Source organism: Ursus maritimus, unplaced genomic scaffold (genome assembly GCF_017311325.1).
Source record: "Ursus maritimus isolate PB19 unplaced genomic scaffold, ASM1731132v1 scaffold_8, whole genome shotgun sequence".
In the NCBI taxonomy this organism is placed as follows: Eukaryota; Metazoa; Chordata; class Mammalia; order Carnivora; family Ursidae; genus Ursus; species Ursus maritimus.
The window spans coordinates 8,369,356-8,390,058 of NW_024426996.1; the positions used below are offsets into that span (position 1 = coordinate 8,369,356).

The following is a 20,703-nucleotide window of genomic DNA, read 5'->3' on the forward strand; positions in this document are numbered from 1 at the left end:
TATTCTTTGTATCTCTAGAACTTTGGTGCTGTGTGCCATTTGAATTCCATGTTGTTTGCCTTTTGAATTAATTTTTTCTTGTATTGAGGGGCCAGTCTATTTCCTCAGTGGGGAAATGCTCCCAGAACCCATGGGAGAGCAGAAGAAGTGGAAAGATATTTGAAAGCAGTTAATTGAAAACGGGAACCAGTATACAGGTCAGAGAAAACAGCTAGCTTAGGATGGGGAAGGCAAGTGGGTTCATATTCTTTCTGTCATTCTCACATCACTGTTTGAGACTATAGAATAAACAGTACAGTTTGGAGACATAAAATCAGCGATTGTGAAAGACAAGTGAGTTGGGGGGGGAGTGGTGTCTGGGTAGAGGAAGAAGAGAAGTCTCAGGAAACTCACAGAAATAGATTTCATATGTTTGGGAACAAAGAGGGAAACAGTAGATTATTACAAGTATCCAAGTTCAGAGTCAAGGTTAAGGGGCCATGGTCAGAATACAAGTCAAGATCATGACTTGGCAAAAGCCCTTGGTCATCTTGTCCCTCTTCTCAGCCCATTTCTTCTGACTGCTTAGTAAATATACATGAATTGTTAGCTGGCACTCATGGGACTTTGCCGTCTGGTTTATATCTGTGTGTTACATACTGTGGGTCACTTCTCTTTTTCACATATCCTACTTTGAATCTATATAAAACTACTTGCTCTATTCTAAGCATACAGTCAAGAACTGTCTTTGCACATCTTGATATTCTTTTCGGTTCACCAAATATTTTTTGAGCATCTGCTATGGTCAGTCATGTGCTATATGCTAGAAAAAAATGACCTAGAAGTTACCATGTTTTAAGTACTTACTAGGTGCCACCCCTCTCTTCCCTCCTTTAAGGCATATCACAGGATGTCTCATTACATTACAAATTTAATAAGTTGAAATCAATATATTATTCTCATTTTATTGATGATAAAATGGAGGCTCAGAAATGTTAGGTAATTTGCCAATCCCATATGACCAGAAAGTGGCTGGGATGGACTTGCATTTGTCTGTTGCATGCCACACTTCTTTTGTGAATTCCTAGTCAAGATAATAAATCCAATTCAAATGTGCCTTCTCAACGAAGCCTTCTCTGATCTCCACAATCCTCAACCAAAGGTGACCACAGATGCTTAAACATCACTTATTATAATTTTAAGATTCCAACTTATGTTATATGTCTTTGTGTATTTATCTTAAATTCTTCAGCAGATTTTGTGTTTCTTGAAGGAAAGAACCAACACCCATAAAATTGGAAATATTCTTTCTATTGTGGCAAAATGTAGTTGTTCAAAGACTCTCTGAGTAATTTGCTAGATTAGAAAAGGTCAAAGTTCTATATTTGCCCTTAACTGCATAACAAAGTTCTCTATTAAAATGTTAAAGAAAATAACGTTATTGATAGTTTTCCAAAAGTTTTATTCTTCTCAATGATTTATATTCTGCTTCAGTTCCTTGACACCAATTAGATTATAGAGTGTCAAAGAATTTCTAACACATTCCTAGTTCGGAGGCTTTATAGCAGTACTTGGGGAGCTAAAGAAAGCTTACTAGAGAAGTGAGGAAAAAACTATTAGTCAAATAAAGTCACCAAAATTAAAAACACTAATAATAAAACCCATGTGAAAGTATGTAACGTCATGACCAGTCCTAGCACTATATAAAATTAAAAAACTTGAAGTAAGGCAAATGACAACAATCCTGTCAAGGCACTAGCAAGCATTTTAGAACATAAAGATGTTATACCCATCATTAAAAAGTCTTAATTGCATTTTTACAAAGTTTTGGAGCTTCTAGCCAAATGAACAGATACAATTAAAATTTTGAAGATGCAGCATCATAAAATGTACAATGGTCATCACTTTGCAGAGAGTTTCAGATAGTTTTAATTATTCGTCTTGGTACAGAGTTCACAGAACAGAAGTAAATCTGCTCTTTGTTTTTGTAAAAGTAATCACGTTCAGGCAATAATAGCCTGGTTCGAGTAGATCTTTTCTCAGAGGTAAAATTCGGACTTGCAAAAATTTAAGGATTAGTTGGAGAATTGTGCACTTGTGAATTTGTTCTTGAACGTGTTAAAGTATTTCAGGGTCAACAACACTTTTAAACTCCCATGACATTTCTTAAAACCATCCTGGCTATGTGCTTAAATATATAAATACAAACATTCTCAGCAGTTAACTGTGCAGGATGCGTGAAAATTTTGCGCAGGATGAATGCAACAAGCAAGGGATTCAGTGTGCAACCTCCATTAGGGCTAATGACAGTTGTGTAGTTAATTCTCCTATACGGCTCTGAATTTTCAACTTGACCGTGAGATCTATTCCAAAGCATTTAATTTTTTTAACCCTACCCCAACCCCAAGACAATTTTTACTTACCTCAGTAATGAAAGATTTGGCTGTAGCAGGATTCATAACAAGGATGGCTCGCCTAAGAGTGTCTCGATAGCGATTCAGTTCCTCTATTCTCAAGGTGTCAAAAAGAGTAGTGATCATTTTATTGATGTTGTTTTCTACCTTCTGCAATGCAACATCCATTCCCTGCTGAGACACCTTGTCCAGAAACTCCTGTATTCCACGGATATCTAGGAACATCAAAAGCCCATCAAAATGTGAATTAGAGCAGAGAAGGGAGATAAAAACTATTTCGCTCACACCAAATGCAGTTTATTGTTCAACACTGTAGGCTATTTAAAACTACGAATTGAGTAGCTGATAGAACTCTCAAATATATTTTAGGCATAGCACAATTTAACGTGTTTACATAAAAAGTGTAGGAATTATTATGCCTTAAATGAATTTCTTTCTCTTCATTGAGCATTTTAAATTATCTCACCTCTAAAAAATCTTAGGGCAGGGTAGAGGGAAATAGTTGAGGAGGACCCTCACTTGTCTAAAATAAATGTGAGATAAAGAAAGTACATTTGTTATTTTGCCCAGCATTAAAGAATGATATTAACTTAAGGTAAAATATGAATATCATTAAAAGCAGATGAATCTATATCAAAATTATTAATTTTTCTAAAAGTGGGCAACAATATCACTAAACTTGACATTTATAATCTAAATAGAAAGGGGGTTTTGAGCAGTTGTCTTCTAAGGGTTTGAGGTCACTTAGACCACAAATAAAATAGCCACATTCTTGTCTAAATTTATGAGTACCACCTCCTTAGCTCAAATATGGTGAACCTGGTAGGAGATAGTTTTCTTTTCAGGAGTATGAGGAATGTATTTTGTGTATAAAACATATATTCACATACCCATTCCAAAATAAGCAAAGTTCTAAAAGATTATCAAATGAAAATGTGATGAGCACTGGGTTTTATGCAACTGATGAATTACTGAACTCTACATCCCAAACTAGTGATGCCCTATATCATTAGTACTATATCATATAACCAACAATATGTGGGCTAAGTGAATTTAAATTAAAAAAAAAAAAAAGAAAATTGTCTCTATTTCATATTTAAATAAAAAGGATAAAATCCAGTACAGATTGTACTTTGGTGTATATTCAAGTAATAATAAGTGTCTGAAATGTTACAAATATTTCTTCCTAGTATGCATGGGCTGTTTATAAAAGAAGGGATCTGAACATTGATAAATATGACTGGAAGATGCATCTGCCACAATATAATCTTAATATAGCAGATTTGCTTTTACTATAAAATAACCCATATTTTTCTATATATATCCATGGCATGAATTATTTAAAGGGAAAAACTGGTGAAAGATAAGAAGTAATAAGGATTATAGGTTACTTACTACGAATGGACTATATCTCAAAACTCCCAATTGTACATAATTGCATGCATGTAAAATTCGCCTCTCAAGGGCAATAATTAGTTCATGTGTTTTTCAATACATTACCAATTAAAAGCAAAAGCAGTATATAAGCCAACAAAACAAGAAAACAAATAGCCACAAATTTGGAAACTGATATTTGCTCACAACAAAAGTTAATATTTGCAGAGTTAACAAATTAATAAAAAGAACTTTGTTTTCTTTTTATGATTGGTTTTATTTTAAAACAATTCTATAAGTAGTATATGTTATTTAGTGAATCTCAAACTCTTAAAATAAATAACTGTGTGAATTCTACCTTGTATTTCTTATCACTAAATATATTATAAACCCAGGATGTCAGAATCATAGCAGCTTAAAAGAACAAATCCTCATCTAGAGCAGAACAAGAGATGCAAAAGGAGGAGTAATATATTAATAAATAATTATGTACTCATTAAATATCCAAGTCAGAAAGTACCTGAGGTATAAAATACTCAAGCATGGATGGGACGAAAGGTTAGATACAGGTAGACCTATAACAGGACTATGAATACACTCAACAGGTGTTCTTAAACTTTGGTATGAATCAGAATCATCTGGGAATCTTACTAAAAATATAGAAGCCTGCCCCCTACCCCAGAACCATCTGCCTTGAAAATCTGTGTCAGAGCAGATCCTTGATATGGAATTGTAAGCAGTTGTTGTTCTTTATATTCAAGCACTTAAATGGGCAATTAAATATAAGACAAACAAAACAAGAAATACATTGAAATATATTTTGTGACCAAAGCTTAAGGCTCCAGATCATTTATGTTCTAGGAAATCTTCTGTTCACAGATACAATATTCTGGTGCAATTTCATATAACTTAAGAAAAAGAAAAAAAAAAAGTTCCATAAGGTATTTACTAAATACAGGTACAATGCTGTGTGCAAGAAATGCAACAGTGAATACCCCACATTGAAATAGACAGTGAGCAAGTAAACTAATAAATACAAATCACACTAATTGCTTGGAAGAAAACAGTAAGGGTGCTCTGGTAGATAACGATAGGGGGGCGAGAAGAATGTATTTTAGTTGTAATAGTAGGGAGGTTTCTCTGGGAAACTGGTATTTAAATTGATCTAAAAGATGAGAAGTCATTACCCAGGCAAAGAATTTAAGGAGAGAAGATGACAGCATGGAAAATGCCCCAAGGCAGCGAAGAGTTTGTGTTTGAGGAACCTAAAGGATTCCAGTGTGGGTGCAGCCACGTTAGTGAGGGGAGAGTGGAATGAGGCAAACGTGCATGGAGAGGGAGGGTCAGATTATGTGGTTCCCGGTGAGACACAGAAAGAAGTTTTGATTTTATCCTAAATACAAACTACTGACAGTTTCAAGTGGAAGATCTAAGTGGACGACAAGCTATGTGTACAGAATGAAAAGCGGTCTGAGCCTGGGAGGACTTGTTAGTATAGTTCGAATTGAGCTTATAAATGATTTCCTCTTGACTTCAAACTGTATGGCATTTTTTAAAACTTTTATTTTGGCCAAAAATTAAGTAATATGATATATTATTATTTATTCAGAAAAATGACGTGATAAAAAAAATTGCTATTATCCCTTTGCTTCCTTAGTCTGACATTCTGGTTATCACTGCCTAGATGATGTGACTGTAAAGTTTTCAAAATTGTTTTTTGGTCTGTAAATAAGGAAATATTTGTTTTATTGATGTCTTCAAAGATCAGTGAGGGTGTGCACAGGTGTGTGTATGCACAAAATCTAGTGTAGGGTCTGACACATAGTTGTTGCTATTATTGCTAATAATAGTACATAATCACTTGCTAAGAAACCACCCCTTTCCACACCTATAGAACAACGTAATTGCCTAAAATTTACTGTTGGGTAGCTACCCATAATAGCATGCATAACGTTTTAGAACCTTGGAATGCAGGAATTAAATAATAATAGCTTTGCTTGTTTAAGAATAACACCAAACACCCATGATATGTGGCAACTGGTAAGTTTAATATGAGAAGAATCTGAATCGTGCTGTCTCTTAGCTTCTCTGTGGACGAGTCATCGCAAGAGAGAGTGGGCCTTTGGTTTTGTTAATTCATAAACATGATTAACCATCACAATTATTCAGCGACCTTACCTGTGTGTCTATGACTTGACAAGAAGTATAAAGAAAAGTCCTAGAAACAAAAGAGACAAGACATAGTGCCTAACTTCAAGGAGCTTCCCGGCCTGTGGGTGTGACTGAGTGCTATGTATTCATAACAGGAAGTTAAATAGCAGTTTCAGTTTGGTATTTCCAGTGATTATTAATTCTCCTGACCAGATAATTCTATAACAGCGAGGGGAGGAAGGCTCATTAACTGAGTTATTAAACATAAGATTTGGGAAAAAAATGACTTTTTTTCCTGGGTACAGTAAAAGAACTTGTGGTAGGCAGAATAGCGACCTTCCAAAGATGCTCAAATCCGAATCCCTGGAACCGGTGAGTAAATTATTCAGGAAAGAGGAATTAATGCTCCTGGTGGCATTAAAGTTGTTAATCACCTGACCTAAAGATGGGGAGATATCTTTTATTATTAGGGTGGGGCTAGTGATTGCAGAGTCCTTAAAATTAGAAGAAAAAGATGAGAGAGTCAAAGGGAGATCTGACTGTTGAAGAATGAGTTGACTTTGGGGAAACTTCAAAGAGATGCAACATTAAGAGGACCTACAGCAAAGAAAGGTGGGTGGTCTCCAGACGCTAGTAAAGGCAAGGATGGTTCTCCTCAAGAACCTCCAGAGAGGAACAGACTTGCTGATATCTTGATTTTAGCCCATTGAGATCCCATGTCAGCCTTCTGACCTCCAGAACTGTCACATAATAATTTGTGGTGTTTAAGCCTCTAAATTTGTGGTCATTTGTTACAGCAGCAATAGAAAACTAATACAGAAATATACTTTAGTCCTTAGATGGCTATTTTTCAACTTGTGCTCCACTTAATTTATTTTTGGAATCATCTGGACACCTATTGATAAAGTTTTCTGAGCCCCACCCCATTCCAATAAAATAAAAACTCTCATGACAAAGCCCAGAGTTTTTTTCAGCTGATGATCCTTAAGAAACCAATTTGGGGACCAATGCTCCAATTTCTAAACTTACTTTGTGTCACAGACTCCTTCGAAAAAGCCATGAAGATTATGGATTCTCCCTTTCCCCCATATATGTACATACCCGAAACATTATGCATATTACCTATATTATGGTCTCTCAGTCTGATCTGCTTGATATCCTCACAGGTAGTTATCAGAGAACCTGGATTAGCATATCGTTACTGCTCTTAAAATGATTTTTTTCGGTCCATGCTATATAGGAAGGTAAAGCACAGATATTCACACGTTGACTAATAGTGTGTATTACATATTATTTAGATAGAGGAAACTTTTAAATAAAAATATTAAGAAATATTACAAACATGAATACCTTTCCCAGTAACATTTATTTGGTTTCAGTTATTAATTAGTCTAGCTCTAGCTGTCCTTCAGGCCTAAGAAAAACCTATTATTCTGTAGAAGATTGAGTTCCCAGGGAAATAGACTCTGGAGATAAGGATGGAAGAAAGGGAAGTTCACTGGGGACAGCTCTCAGGAATAATCTTTGTTCCTGGAGCAAGAGCCAGCAGAGGGAGAGCTGTGGTGCAGCTCAACAGAGCCCTGCCTGGACCCCGGGAAGTGGGATGCCCTCAGAATTATCCCACGTTAGGACCTGTGGAAGGAGAAACTCTGTCATCCTCCCGGGGCTTTGGTTTGGTCATTCTCTTCAGCTGAGGGCAATTCCTGGGGAGGGTAGTCAGCTGCCAATGCTCTCAGTAGATAGGTAAATAAGCACTTTAGTTTTGAAGGTGGGTTTGGATGGCAAAGACTAGAATGCATCCAGGAATTTTCCTTGCATTTATTGCTTTGGTTTTTAGGGTAATTTGATGTTATAAATAATTTGCTTTTATAAATCACTGCATCTTTCTCTTTTGAAACAACTTTCTACTATGGAAAAGAAAATACAATACACTTGATGTCAGACAACTGGGTTTGGATCCTTACTTTGATACCCACATGGCCCTGTGAGCTTGGAATTAATTTCATAGTTAATGTTGTTTTTAGCTTCCCAGTGTTTCTTCTCCTTTATTCCAAATAACAAAACCTCATCCTTCACTTAAGAAGCAGACCTGGACCCATCCCTTGTGTTCCACATTCTACGGCACTCTACACTCTATTACTAGGTGGTCATGTATCCCAGGACGGTCAATTTGAGCTTGCCATGTTCCTGGTCTTAGGGATAGTCACAGGATTCAAATGAGGACTGAAATTTGATATATGGATAATGAAACAAAAATGATCTCTCTTTTATATCACAAGTTGTACTGATGTAATTTTGGGGTTGCAAGGGGCAGTGTGTCTAGAGAGAAGCTGAGTGAAGCCAACATGTGAAGTGAAACAGAGGCAAGGCGGCTATTCTTTGGACTTCTCAACTACATGATTCAATCCAAAAATTTTTGCTCACTTCGTTTGAAATGAGCTTCTGTCCCTTTAAGAGAAAGGGTATTGACTAATATACCATCTTTATATAAACATCTGATAGTTTAATGATGAAGGTGAAACCACAGTTCCCATCCCTGAGGTACATATAGTTGAGTAGAGCAAAGGACAGCTTAAACTGGTAATTCTGTTTTAATGTGATTAATGCCAATAAAAAAAATGGAAGCAAGAAATGGAAGCATAGGATAAGTAGCAACTAACCATACCTTATTGCTGGGGAAAAAAAAAAAAAAGTTTAATTACTGGGTTGTTCAGATAAAAGGAAATAGGGCTTGTGAAACATTAAAGCAAATTTCTAAGCAATGTGCATTTTCATTATTAAGACTTTATTAACCCAAAGTCCCATTGGTTCCTAATTTTCTTCTGCTGTCTTTTTCTAAGAAAAAAATGAAAAAAGAAAATCTTGTTAAGGACTAAAAGTTTACCTAGGTAACATTCTCAGAACTTGATATTCTAGCAACGATCAATTTCTCTGACATCTGACTTGGGACTTGTGTAACCTACTTAGGCCACTTCCCACAACCCTCTAAGGCATACTGGCTGATTGAAGCTTAATTAAGTAATCAATTAATTTTATTTCTTTTCTTTAGATTGTATTTATTTAGAGAGAGAGAGTGTACACGTGAGCGGGGGAGGGGCAGAGAGAGAGAAAGAATCTCCAGCAGACTCCATGCTAAGCACTAAGCCCAGCCTGGGCTCTATTTCATGACCCTGAGATTATGAGAGCCAAAATCAAGAGTTGGGTGCTTAACTGACTAAGCCACCCAGGTGCCCCATGAAGCTTATGTATTTTATTAAATTGTGCAAAATAGTGACTTTATTATAATGACTAATGAAAGATTAAATTTAATCTGTATTAAAATGGTTTACATTAATGTAGATAGGATAGAAAAATCCCAGGCTATATTAGAATCTAATGTATAAACACATTTCCAAACTGACCCCAAAACCAGTAGTATGATATCCTGTTGTTCATTGCAAACCAGTGGTTGGCATTCAAATAGATCTTTTTTAGAATCAACTCTCCGCCTATTGTGTGTCAAGCACTTTGAAAGGTACTTGGAAGAGAATGTTGAGCAAGACAAAAACAATTCTTGCCCTCAAGGAGTTCATTATCTAAAGCATTGATGATGACACAGGCCCTATAGTAGATAGAGGAATCTTACTATACTACTCATTTATCCAAACTGCAGTTGCAATTTAACTAAATTTAGTGACATTCTCTGGAATCTATCAAAAAGTATTCTTCAGCCTGATCATTATGTTCAAATGTCAAATTTAAAATATTGACTATGGTATGAAAAGAAGTTTGTCACTAAGTCTCTGTAAGTCTGATTTTTTTTTTTTTTTGGTCTACTCATCTTTTTCCCTCATTTGAGTAGATTAGGAGCATTTAACCATTTTGATCACTTAATGCGATGAAGACCTCCCCTGGAGCAGATCAGCACTGATTTCAGCTAATCTTGGTGTTTCCGAAATTATGACAGAATTCTGACTTTAAAATTAATATTTAGAGTCTTACGACTTTCTTTTTAGATAAAAAGGAATATGGCATGTTGCTGGATCCATGAGATCACTGAGCTGAATGGCTTTTCCCAACATACAAATTGCAAAGTATACTCTCCAAAATGCCTCATTTCCTGAGAAAATAAGTCTTTCACCACTGAGTGATTTAAAAATTTTTGTTTAGAAGAACCCTTACTTCAAAAGGGATGTAAGTCTCCATTGAGTATTCCCTTGCCATTTGTGGTGTATTTAGAAAATAAGGATTATATGCTGTATTAGATTTTGAGATGACACAGTCCAGCAGCAGTGGCCCATCACTAAGATTTTCTATTTGATGAGAACTTACTATTTTAGCATTAGATCATAGTGTTTTAGTATGAGAGTCATCTTTATGGGAATGCTGATCAATAAGGACATTTGACTATTGAACAAATCCAAAGTAGTACAATACATCTTTTTTACCTACTTGACATACTACAGACTAACGCAAAGGAAATAGTTCGATAAGATGCTTGGATTAATTATACGCTTATTGATGCACATTGAAGTAAATGAGAGAACTGAAAGTTGGAAAGTGGCCAAATGAGTAATAAACAGCTTTAAGACTGTCTAGAGAGATAGTTAATAATATTATAGTCATTAGACATTTGAAAACACCCTCAGGATAATTATAAACATTTGCAATCAATTAAGAGGAATGTGTCCATTTTAGGGGCCTTGATTAAACCTACATCAAAATGCATGGAATAAATGCTATTATTCCTTGGAATGCATTCATCAGGGTGATCATTCAATGTTCATTTCAAAGGGACTTACCATATGGCAATTTAATTGTAAGGAAAGGGTGATACACTGATGTACTTAACGATAGCGCTTAAGTAACTCAGGTCACTTGGCTATGTATTGACCTTTAATTTGGAATCATTAAATCAATGTTTTCAGAATTCAGGAGAGCCCATAAGTAACCCATTTGGTAATCCTTAGAGTTGAGTTTTTTTCCTTTGCTTTTGTGTCTATGGGTGTCAAAAATATATATTTCTCTCTATATAGACAAATACATACTTAATTTCATCATTTCCATTTTAAGATTTTTTATTTTATCAACACCTATTATACCCTTTAAGGTCTCTGATTTTCAGAAATGCTCAGTTTAACAAATTATAGTAGAAATTTACATATGGCTAAAAATCCTGTTTTAAAAGAAAAAATACTATCCTGAAACTAAGGAAAATGTCAGAAAGTTTGAGAACCTAAAATAAATTTAAGCTAAACCAAAACAAAAGCATATTCAAACTAGACTTTAAAAGTGTATGTTTTAAAAGCAATTTTAAATGTTGAATTATAATTTATGTATTTCATATAATTCAATTTTATAATAGTAACATAAGACTTAAAATTTAATGACCATAAATAAAATAATCTGGTTAATGTTTAAATAATTATTTTTCTTATAAGAAAAGTTTCCTTCGAACTGGAAAAAGAAGGACATGTGTCCATATGCCTACACTTTACCCAGAGCTAATTCATGCATCACAAAATTCAGGCTGGTGATTGGGAGCCCACTGAGTGCCTGGCCAATTATTTTTGATTTAGATCAGCATAGGACCCAAACAGGACCTAAAATTTGGTCTACATACATATCTATATGTATGATATTTCATATACAAACAAAACAGGAAAAGGGTCTTTCTTTAGTATAATAATTTGTAAAGATATGCTTAGAGTCACCAGTGTCATCTATCTGGCCTAAGAATGAAACCAATAGATAAACTGAAGTAGAGATTAGGCTATGGTAAGAGGATATCTAACTACTTTCAATAAGTGCATGTCCCCATGTCATTACTGTAACAAGCTGTTTGGACCCCTGTCATCATATTATCCCTCTAATCTTCATAACTTGATCTATCTAATAGATCTGTCAATAGATCAAATCCAATATTGGGCTGTGAGACCAATATTGCTCTAGGCAAAGGAAATTAAAGAACTCAAATAGCTTATTCAATGAAGAGCACTTCAACCTTATCGCTTATGTCACTCTGGTAAATCAGTCCTATTCAATCCTCCCAGGAATAAAATTCAACTTTTCTCTCTTCAATACTCAGAATAGAATCCTCCCTTTAAAGAAATATATCTGCTTTTATTCTACTTTAAGAACCACCTACTACTATTATAACTTTCTGGTTTCTGTATATTGTCGGTTCCTTGATTCTGGAATCTAGCCATTGGCTAGTACATTCAACTAATTCCTTGCATAGACCTCTCTGATAGCCTACCTGGACTACTCCCAATTGCATTTAATGAGCCTTCCTCAATATCATATTCCACCTACTTGACCAAACTTCCTTTCAGAGATTTGGTTGAAATCAAAGCAAATTAAGGATGAAAAATTGGAGGGGTAGGGCAATATGATAAATGATACAATGAAGATTAAGCATATTTAAAAAAAAAAAAAACAGAAATTATGAAAAAAACACAAGGTACAAGCCTGTAGTTTTGTTTTTTTTGCTAAAAAGAGGTCTACGCCTCTCTCTAAGGCAATAAGAGAGCATGAGGCTTAATGTATAATCAGTAAATGTATGAGATCATATACAGAGGTACTGAAAAACTAGATAGACGGGGATAAAGATATTTAGAAAAGTGTAATCTTTGAAAAGCACGACAGATTGAAAATGGGAAATTGTTCATTAATCATTTTCTTCCTTATTGAAAAATGATTTTAAGCAAAATGATTATTTTTTTATATTATTCCAGAAAATGGATCATTTTGTCCAATACTGGTGTTTTAAGTTTCATATCAAGAAAATTTTTCTGACAACTAGAAACACCCAGTGTCCAAATGTGAAGGAAGCTCCTTCAAAATATAGTAAGTTTTCTCTCCCTTGGTATATTCTGGAAGGGAAAACAATGCTACCAGTTAAAGATGCTGAAGAAGAGGTCTGCTGAAATTTCTTGTTTCCAAATGCCTCCTTGAGGAACAAAGCTGGCTGCATACCTTGCAACAATTCTGATTCCAGGAGTCTGTGATGGGACTCAAGCACTATGATGATTAAAAAGCTCTACTAGTCATTCTGATCTATTACCAAATTTGGGTTCTAGGAATCCACTACATTCAATTCTAAATGACTTTTGTCTATATATTCATAAGAATCTATCAATTTTATTAATCTTTCTAAAGAATTAATAATTTTATTTAAAACATTTTAAGTAATCTTTCCACCTAACATGGGGTTTGAACTCATGACCCTGAGATCAATAATCACATGCTGTACCAATTGAACCTACTAAGTGCCCCAATAATTAATAATTTTAGACTCTCTTAGTTTTCTTTATTGTTTATTTATTTTCTATTTCATTAATTTCCATTCTTATTTAATTATTTTATTTATTCTACTTTGCGTTTAATACAGTCTTATTTTGCTATATTCTGAAGGTGGACATTTAGTTGCTTGCTATTTAAGCCTTTCCATTGGTTTGTATTTTATTTTATTTTTATTTTTATTTTACTTTTGTAGTTCTTGTGCTTGGGGGTCAGTGGGTTGATGCCCTTCCTAGGCATGATGTTTCTTTCTCTTTCCCCAGACCAACCTGGGTGGTTGCTTGGCCTAAATGGAGCTTAAGGGAGTTGGTCTTCTGGAACTGGAGGGAGAGCAACAACTCCAACACAGGGAAGGGAAATCCTTAGGCCCCCTAAAATAGAATGGATGTATATTAATGACTTTTGTCTTTCAGAACAACTCTTGGAGTTCTCTTCATGAAATAAAATATCCTGGTGCAGACCTTTCAAATTCATATTGAGGCCTTAAATTTAACAGACTGCTGGATCTGCTATTCCTCATCAGAGAGGGCTGTACTCAGGATTTGATCATCATTCCCTTAATCTTATCAAAAAGACTACTGGAAATAGCAGGGGATGCACTCCTTGAAAAGCACCTGTCAATTTCTCCAAATACCTTCTCTACCTCTATTTTCATTCATTATATGGGGCTGTAAGAAAAGACTGATGCCATAGAACAGAGTTGAAACAATTTCTTAAAGGACCATAGTGTAATATTTTAGGCTTATGGGTTATATTGTTTCTATTGCAACTGTTCAACTCTGCTATTGTAGCTCAAAAGCTGACATAGACAACATGCAACAAATGAACATGCTGTGTTCCAATGAAACTTTGTTTACAAAAAGAAATTTCAGGCCCAATAGTAGGTTGCTAAACCTTGAAACAAACACTAAAGACAGACTGTATTGACTGACCTCAGGCTGTCCCCCCTAAACAACAGCTGGATTCAAATATCCTGTATGAATTGAGAACTCTTAGAAATACCAGTAGTCATATCGAAGGCCCTATTGATATAGGTCTCACTCAGGGGGTCCCAGCAACGTAATTAACCCTTCCCTCTGCTCTTTCCTAACCTCCATCTCCCGGACACCCCTCCGACACCAGGGACATCATGTGCACTCCCAGAACTATAGTTCTTGCGTGAAGGTTACCTCCTTTCTGAAGACATGAGTCGCACATTAGGGGTGGCTTTGAGACTTTAAAGTGTTTCAGTAAACACCAGGAGCGGAAAATGTAGTACTTTACTAAGATCTCTCTAAAGTGAGGCTTACCCTAATTAATTTGGGGGAGACATATGGAGCCATATCTGACTTGCTACTGATGTGTGTCCTGTAGGTAGTCTTCCCTGTGATAGGAGTCATCCAATTAGAATTTTTCCCCCTGAATTTCACTAAAGTGATTGATGGTACCACTTCGGCCCTGGAAGTCATTCAGGTCAGCCTCAACTCACTGGCCAAGGTTGTTCTGGATGACAGAATTTCTCCTTGTGAGACAGGTAGAATCTTTTCAATTACAAATAAATCCTATTGTACCTGGATCAATGCCTCTGGCGAAGTAAAAAGGTTTACACAGAAATTTAAGGAGGAAACTCTCTAACTTTTTAAGTAGGCTCTTGATAGTTCATGGGATTTATTCAGCTTTGAGTCCAGGACCCTGATGGGCATGGTTGAGATCAATCTTGCTCATTAAAAATCTTATTTATATTGTCCCTAAATGAATGCAGAGGAGACTGAATAGATCTGATCCTACCTCCTGTCAGTAAGATTAACCAGAGTAGTCTTAGGACTGGCATATATAGAGGGAAAATTGCTAGAAGCCAACAATATTGTACAAACAAAAAAAATCTTTTGGGGAGACAGTTTTCCATAGGTTTTGTGTCTTACTGCATATTATGCAAGCAGATACTCTCCCTAGATAAGAGAGACTTATTTACAGTGAAGATAGTGTCTTTCTGTACATATGCCAAGCAGGTTTACTTAGAAGCCCATCATAAAAGAGACAGATTCCCTCAGCTAGGGTTCCTTAGCTGTCATACAAGCCCACTGCATGCACAGCATCCACTGGAGGGGCTCCACGTAGTCTTGTCAGACACGAGGTCAAGAGGAAGCAACATTAATATGAGGCTCACGCTGCTTACTGTACCATGAGTATTAAAGTCTTCTATCTGTCTAAAGAAGTAGAGTGTTTTCTACCAGTATCCATGAAATTGATGCAAGCTACCCAAACCCTTCCTAGCTCTTTGACAATATTATATCACAATTCCCAGATGTAAGAGAGCCAAAAAATGTAGCTTTTCAATGGGAAGTATCGGTCCCTCAAATGATCTTCGCATTTTGTTGGCAAATTTAAAAGCAAGAATGGTTAGTCTGCAGGCAGGCAGCTGTTTGTGCCGATGCATCAGCCTACTATGGTCCAATGACTGTCCTCTTTCCATACTCCCAATGATAACCGAATCTTCCGAATTGACATACAGTATTTTTCCTTGATGATATTAATATGGTGAAGATCTGAAGGCTTAACATCATTGTCTCTCTTTAATAAAGATGATTCTATATATTTCATTTGTAAACTTATTTTTTTTTTTAATTTTACAGTTGTCAGGAATTCTATTCTTATTTCTATAGCATCAAAATACTCTAGTGGTCAAAAGCAAGGACTAGGGAAATGACTATCATTTGTTTGAATTCATGCTTCTCAGCTTACTTACAAATTACCTGATGTCTTACATCCTCAGTTTTTTCATTTGCAAAAACCATCATCATCATCATCATCATTATCATCATCATCTACCTCAGAGGGCTGTTGTAAGGCTTAAATGAGATGATATATGTAGGCTCTTGGAACAGAGCCTGAATATAATAAACGTTCTCTGTAAGATTAGCCCTTTTTATTATATTCTTGGGGAATAGTTCACTGCAACTCCTTTATACTCATTATACATGGTTAGGAGTATAGGCTCTCATCAGACTTCAGAACTCAGCTCTGATACTTAGCTGTGATACTTAGCTGTGTTTATGAGCAGGTTTTTTTTTTTTTTTTCTGTTTTCCTATTTGTAAAATTGTGATAATAATATTACCTACTTCATAGCTGTTGAGAAGAGTACATGTAAATACTTATTCTTGGGCCTGGCAAATTAAATGCTAAGAGATACTATTTTTAATATTTTTATTGCTATAAGACTTGTTCACACTTTCTCTCTGTCAGAGTGACTGTCTCTCACATATTGTGAAAGTTAGCTAGCATTTCGAAAGGCAATATTCTAGGTCAAGGTCCACCCATAAAGCCTTCTTTGATCACTGCTGCCAAAAATTCAACACCTTCTTCGTTACACACCATTAGCATTCAGTTTGCATCACTCATGACACTTAACACACTATTTTCTCGATTAAAAGAGTCATAAATATTTTACCTCTTTTTAATTGTAAGCTTCTTAAGGGCTAAGACTATATTCTGTAAAACTTTTTATCTCATATTTTGCATTGCACTATGCAAGTGAGCAATGAACATTTCTTAAATGACACATTTTTTAAAAGCTCAACACTTCCTAAACTCTTTTCAACCCTTTTTAAAAATGTCTTGAATCAATCCATTCAAATAAAGCTTCCACAATTTTTTTCCTGTTTTCATCCATTTACTTAGAATCAAAGACTTGAATTTTCTTTGCTAGGAAATTTAATGTAGACTTTTATACTGTGCCCTTAATCATAATTAACTGCTTTTGAAAAAAGTGTTTCTCTAATTAACTGGATATAGAAGCCTAATTTTTTTTTCCTTTTTTTTTAAAGTATATTTTTATAAGCAAAATACATCTTCAATCACATTTGGCTCCAGCAGGATGCTTTATTTCATCCATAGATGATGCTTAATCCATCCCTTAATGAAAGCAATTCCTGATAACCAAGATAAAAGTCAAGTATAATTCCAATGTTTGAACTTAAAATGATGACATTGATGAATGGATATGTAAATACATGTAGCCCTCTTCAAGGTAGAAGGTATTTGGATAGCTTGATGTTTATTTTGGACTCTAGCCCAGTTCTTTACCAGCAAGATTTACTGTGAGTATCAAAGGGAAATTTTCTTTTATTAAACAACAGTATTACTGGAAATAATTTTAAGGATACAAGCTGGGTAATTTTTTATGAATTATTAAATTAAAGAGTAAGTCAAAAGCAAGTTTATCATCAAAGTAAAAGAAAATATTTTTATTATTTTATTATTATTATTCCTAAAACAAACCCTGCTTCTAACAGAGGACTCAGTCATACACTGTGATTATAGCATCTTATTTACTTATTAAACAGAGGAAAAAAGAACAAGGAATTTCAAATGTATGTAAATTATTTTCTATGACTATGAATTTAGTGTACATTTTCAAAAATGAATAAAAATGTCTTCTCTTATAAGAATTTCCTAACTGTAAACCATGTAGGACTTGGAAACAAGATAACAAGAGATTTTCTTTCCTCATGGATGTATAATGATGAAAAAGTAAAATTCACATTTTAATGTTGTGAAAAACTTTCATCAAAAATCACTTTTCTGTTCTTTATTTTACTGGACTACTTTGATAGGACTAAAAAATGTTTTCCCCCTCTTAAAGAAAGGTTTACAGTTTAAAAATTCAGTTTTTCAAGTTATATTTGAGCAGAGATCATAAGAATACCAGTTAAGGTTATAAAAGTCATAAATAATATGACTGAAAGAAAACTGACAAAGGCATATTCGACATATTGATTCCAGAGGTAGAGTTTACTACTTCACTAAATAATCCTATCAGTGAATTTCAAACTTGTGTTCAATCCTTCCTTTACCGACGAGCCAATTATTTTTTCTCTTCTTTTTTTTTTTTTTTTTATTTTATTCATTTCAGTCTCTTGGTTTTGTTCTGTGATCCCTAAATAATATGAATTAAGCAACAAAAATAAGGATTTCCGTCCTGGAGACAAGTATGCTTCTGGAGAGGGCCACAGACTTCTGGCTGAAATCTACCCGTCAAGTTTAATGCTACTCTGGCTGCCAAAACCCCATGCGACCTTTGAATATTTAGGGCTAAATGTAACTGCCACTTGCTCTCCCTCCCTGGGAGCCCACAGGGGCTCTTATTCGTTGCTTTCCAGATTTCTGCCAACCTGTTTGTGCTCAGTTCTATTGATGCCACTTTCTGGCTTGCTCTCGTGTAACTGTTCCCCAACATTGCTCACAATGCTGGATTGATTATGACAAGAAAACCATCATTTTTAAATGTTTACTTATTTGCTAAGAAAAAATTGGTTGCACTACCGAGGGTGAAATCTTCTTGATTTTTTGAAATAAAAAAATAAAAACTAGACCCATCCATACTGAATGGAAAACATTTTTCTGAGACTCCTTTTTAAGGCAAATTTCTAAAGAAACATATTTTTTAAAATATATATCTTCATGAAGACCTTTCTGTCATTTTATTATACCCATCTCCATTCCCCCTAATGACAAAAATTGGAGAAACTATATTTGAACATCTTTGGGATCTGTCAGAAAATAGATTTATTCAGAAAAAAAACCAATATAAGCTTCATTTTTGTTCACTTTTCTTAATGTAACACAACGAAAAATACTGAGACAAAGTATCTTCTCTTTGAATTATAGTAAATTTAGGGCAAATGCTTTGTGTTTTATCTTGGGAAGTTAACTGAATTAAGTGTCTTCACACTACTCAGCTTTTTTGTGAAATTTCATATTGCAGACAAAGTGCCATGCTAAGTATAAAGTAATATAAACTGTTACTCCCAAAGAGTGTAAGGATTAAGCAAAATATGTCAGGTTTTTTTTGAACCAATAAATTATTGGTTTTCAGTGTTCCAGGATCTGTCCAAATTAGTGTTTTATTATTCTATAAAGATATACATGTTTTGAAAAGGGAGAAAGACAGTAATGTCTTTATGACTTCTCATTATTTGAAAAATCAAGCTATATTGGAGTCGGATTCCTATTAGAAACATTTATAAACTGAACACTAGGTATAGGTATTTATTATTTAAAATGACTTCAAAGTGATTTAATACAAATGATTGAACTTGAACTTAGCAAAACTTTTTGTTTTTGCTGCTAGATTTGTAAGATTATGCCAGAACAAGAAAACCCCAGATAACAATGGGTGAGCTCCTTGAAGTTTTTCAAGATTTAATGAAGTTGCTTGCTATGCAAATATCAGCTTACAAAACTCACACAAATCATAAACACTTACCATATTCACTATCATAGAATATAATGAATTTCTGCCAGGCGTATTCTGTGACCACTCTCAGGATAACATCATTTAAGTAGACAGGTGGGCGCACAGAGAGAGTGTAGTCATCATTCCTGTTGCTCCGCGTGAGTCCACAGCCACTCCTTGGGGTCCCAGCTGTTGAGCGCTGTATGAAGAGGTGGGGGATATGCATGGCATCTGCCAGAGACTGGAGAGACCCTGCTGACGTGCAGCCAATGGAGCTGACCAGGGCCAAGATGCCTTGATTCATAAGTTCACAGGCTGCAAGAAAGCATAGTAATATTCAAATGTCAATGGGTTTCATATATCTTCTCTTCTGGAGGAACAGTGAATAAAGCTTATGGGGTTATTACACAACTATGGACTTTTTTTTTTTTTTTAATGAACATTCTCCATGAAGAAATCCTCAAATTACAAAGTGCTACTGGAATTCAGCTAATGAACTCAGCGCCCTTATTAGCTATTTGACCTTGTACAAATTACTTAGCTTCTCTTGGTCTCAGTTTTATCATCTGCAAAGAGGGTAAAATAGCATGAATCTTGAAGAATTATTGCTAGGATCGGAGATAATTCAGTGTCTGTTATTTGCCTTTCACATGATAGGCACTCAATTAGTGACAGCTATACTTTTATAATAATCAATGTATAAATTCAGAGAAAAGACAATTCCTCACTGTGTATGTAATACAGGTTTTCAAAGAACAGATAATATGTAAATTGGTGAATGAATAAAAGGAAGATGAAAGGCTTAAATAAGGAATTTCTGGCGACAGAAAACAGAGCCATTCTGGAATCTAAAACTTTGGTGACATTTTGTCTCTGATTAAACCAAAAAATGAAAATATTTTTGTTCTTTTCCTTGGCAGTCAGAAAACTCATGGTCAAATAAAATACTAAGTTTCAGCGATTACTTCATTCTGGTTTCTAGCTGGGCAATTTCTAATTCTGTGTATGCATATATGCTTACTTCAAAACATATTTAAAGCTGGATCAAATATAAATTATAAGTACATATCAAGACACAGCATATATAGAAAAAAGAGTTAATAAGTCTTAACTTTCTCTTTTTTTAAAGTAATCTCTATGCCCAACATGGGGTGCGAACTCACAACCCTGAAATCAACGGTTGCATATTCTACTGGACTGAGCCACCCAGGTGCACATTTTTTTTTTTAACCTTTTTGATTTTTTAAATTTTAATTAATTAATTTATTTTTAAAGTAAATTCTAAGCCC

General features: G+C 34.9%; 1 protein-coding gene across 1 annotated transcript in view; it reads right to left on the reverse strand.

Moving 5' to 3' along the window:
* The window catches only part of GRID2 (glutamate ionotropic receptor delta type subunit 2), a 502,073-nt gene extending 481,782 nt beyond the window's left edge, over nt 1-20,291 (reverse strand). Inside the window, exons 1-2 of the mRNA XM_008707154.2 lie at nt 19,445-20,291; nt 2,403-2,608 (exon numbers count right to left, since the gene is read on the reverse strand). Of these exons, the coding sequence (XP_008705376.1) occupies nt 2,403-2,608; nt 19,445-19,718 (480 nt within the window). The 5' untranslated portion in view covers nt 19,719-20,291. The remainder of the gene's footprint in view (nt 1-2,402; nt 2,609-19,444) is intronic.
* Nucleotides 20,292-20,703: the final 412 nt, after the last annotated feature.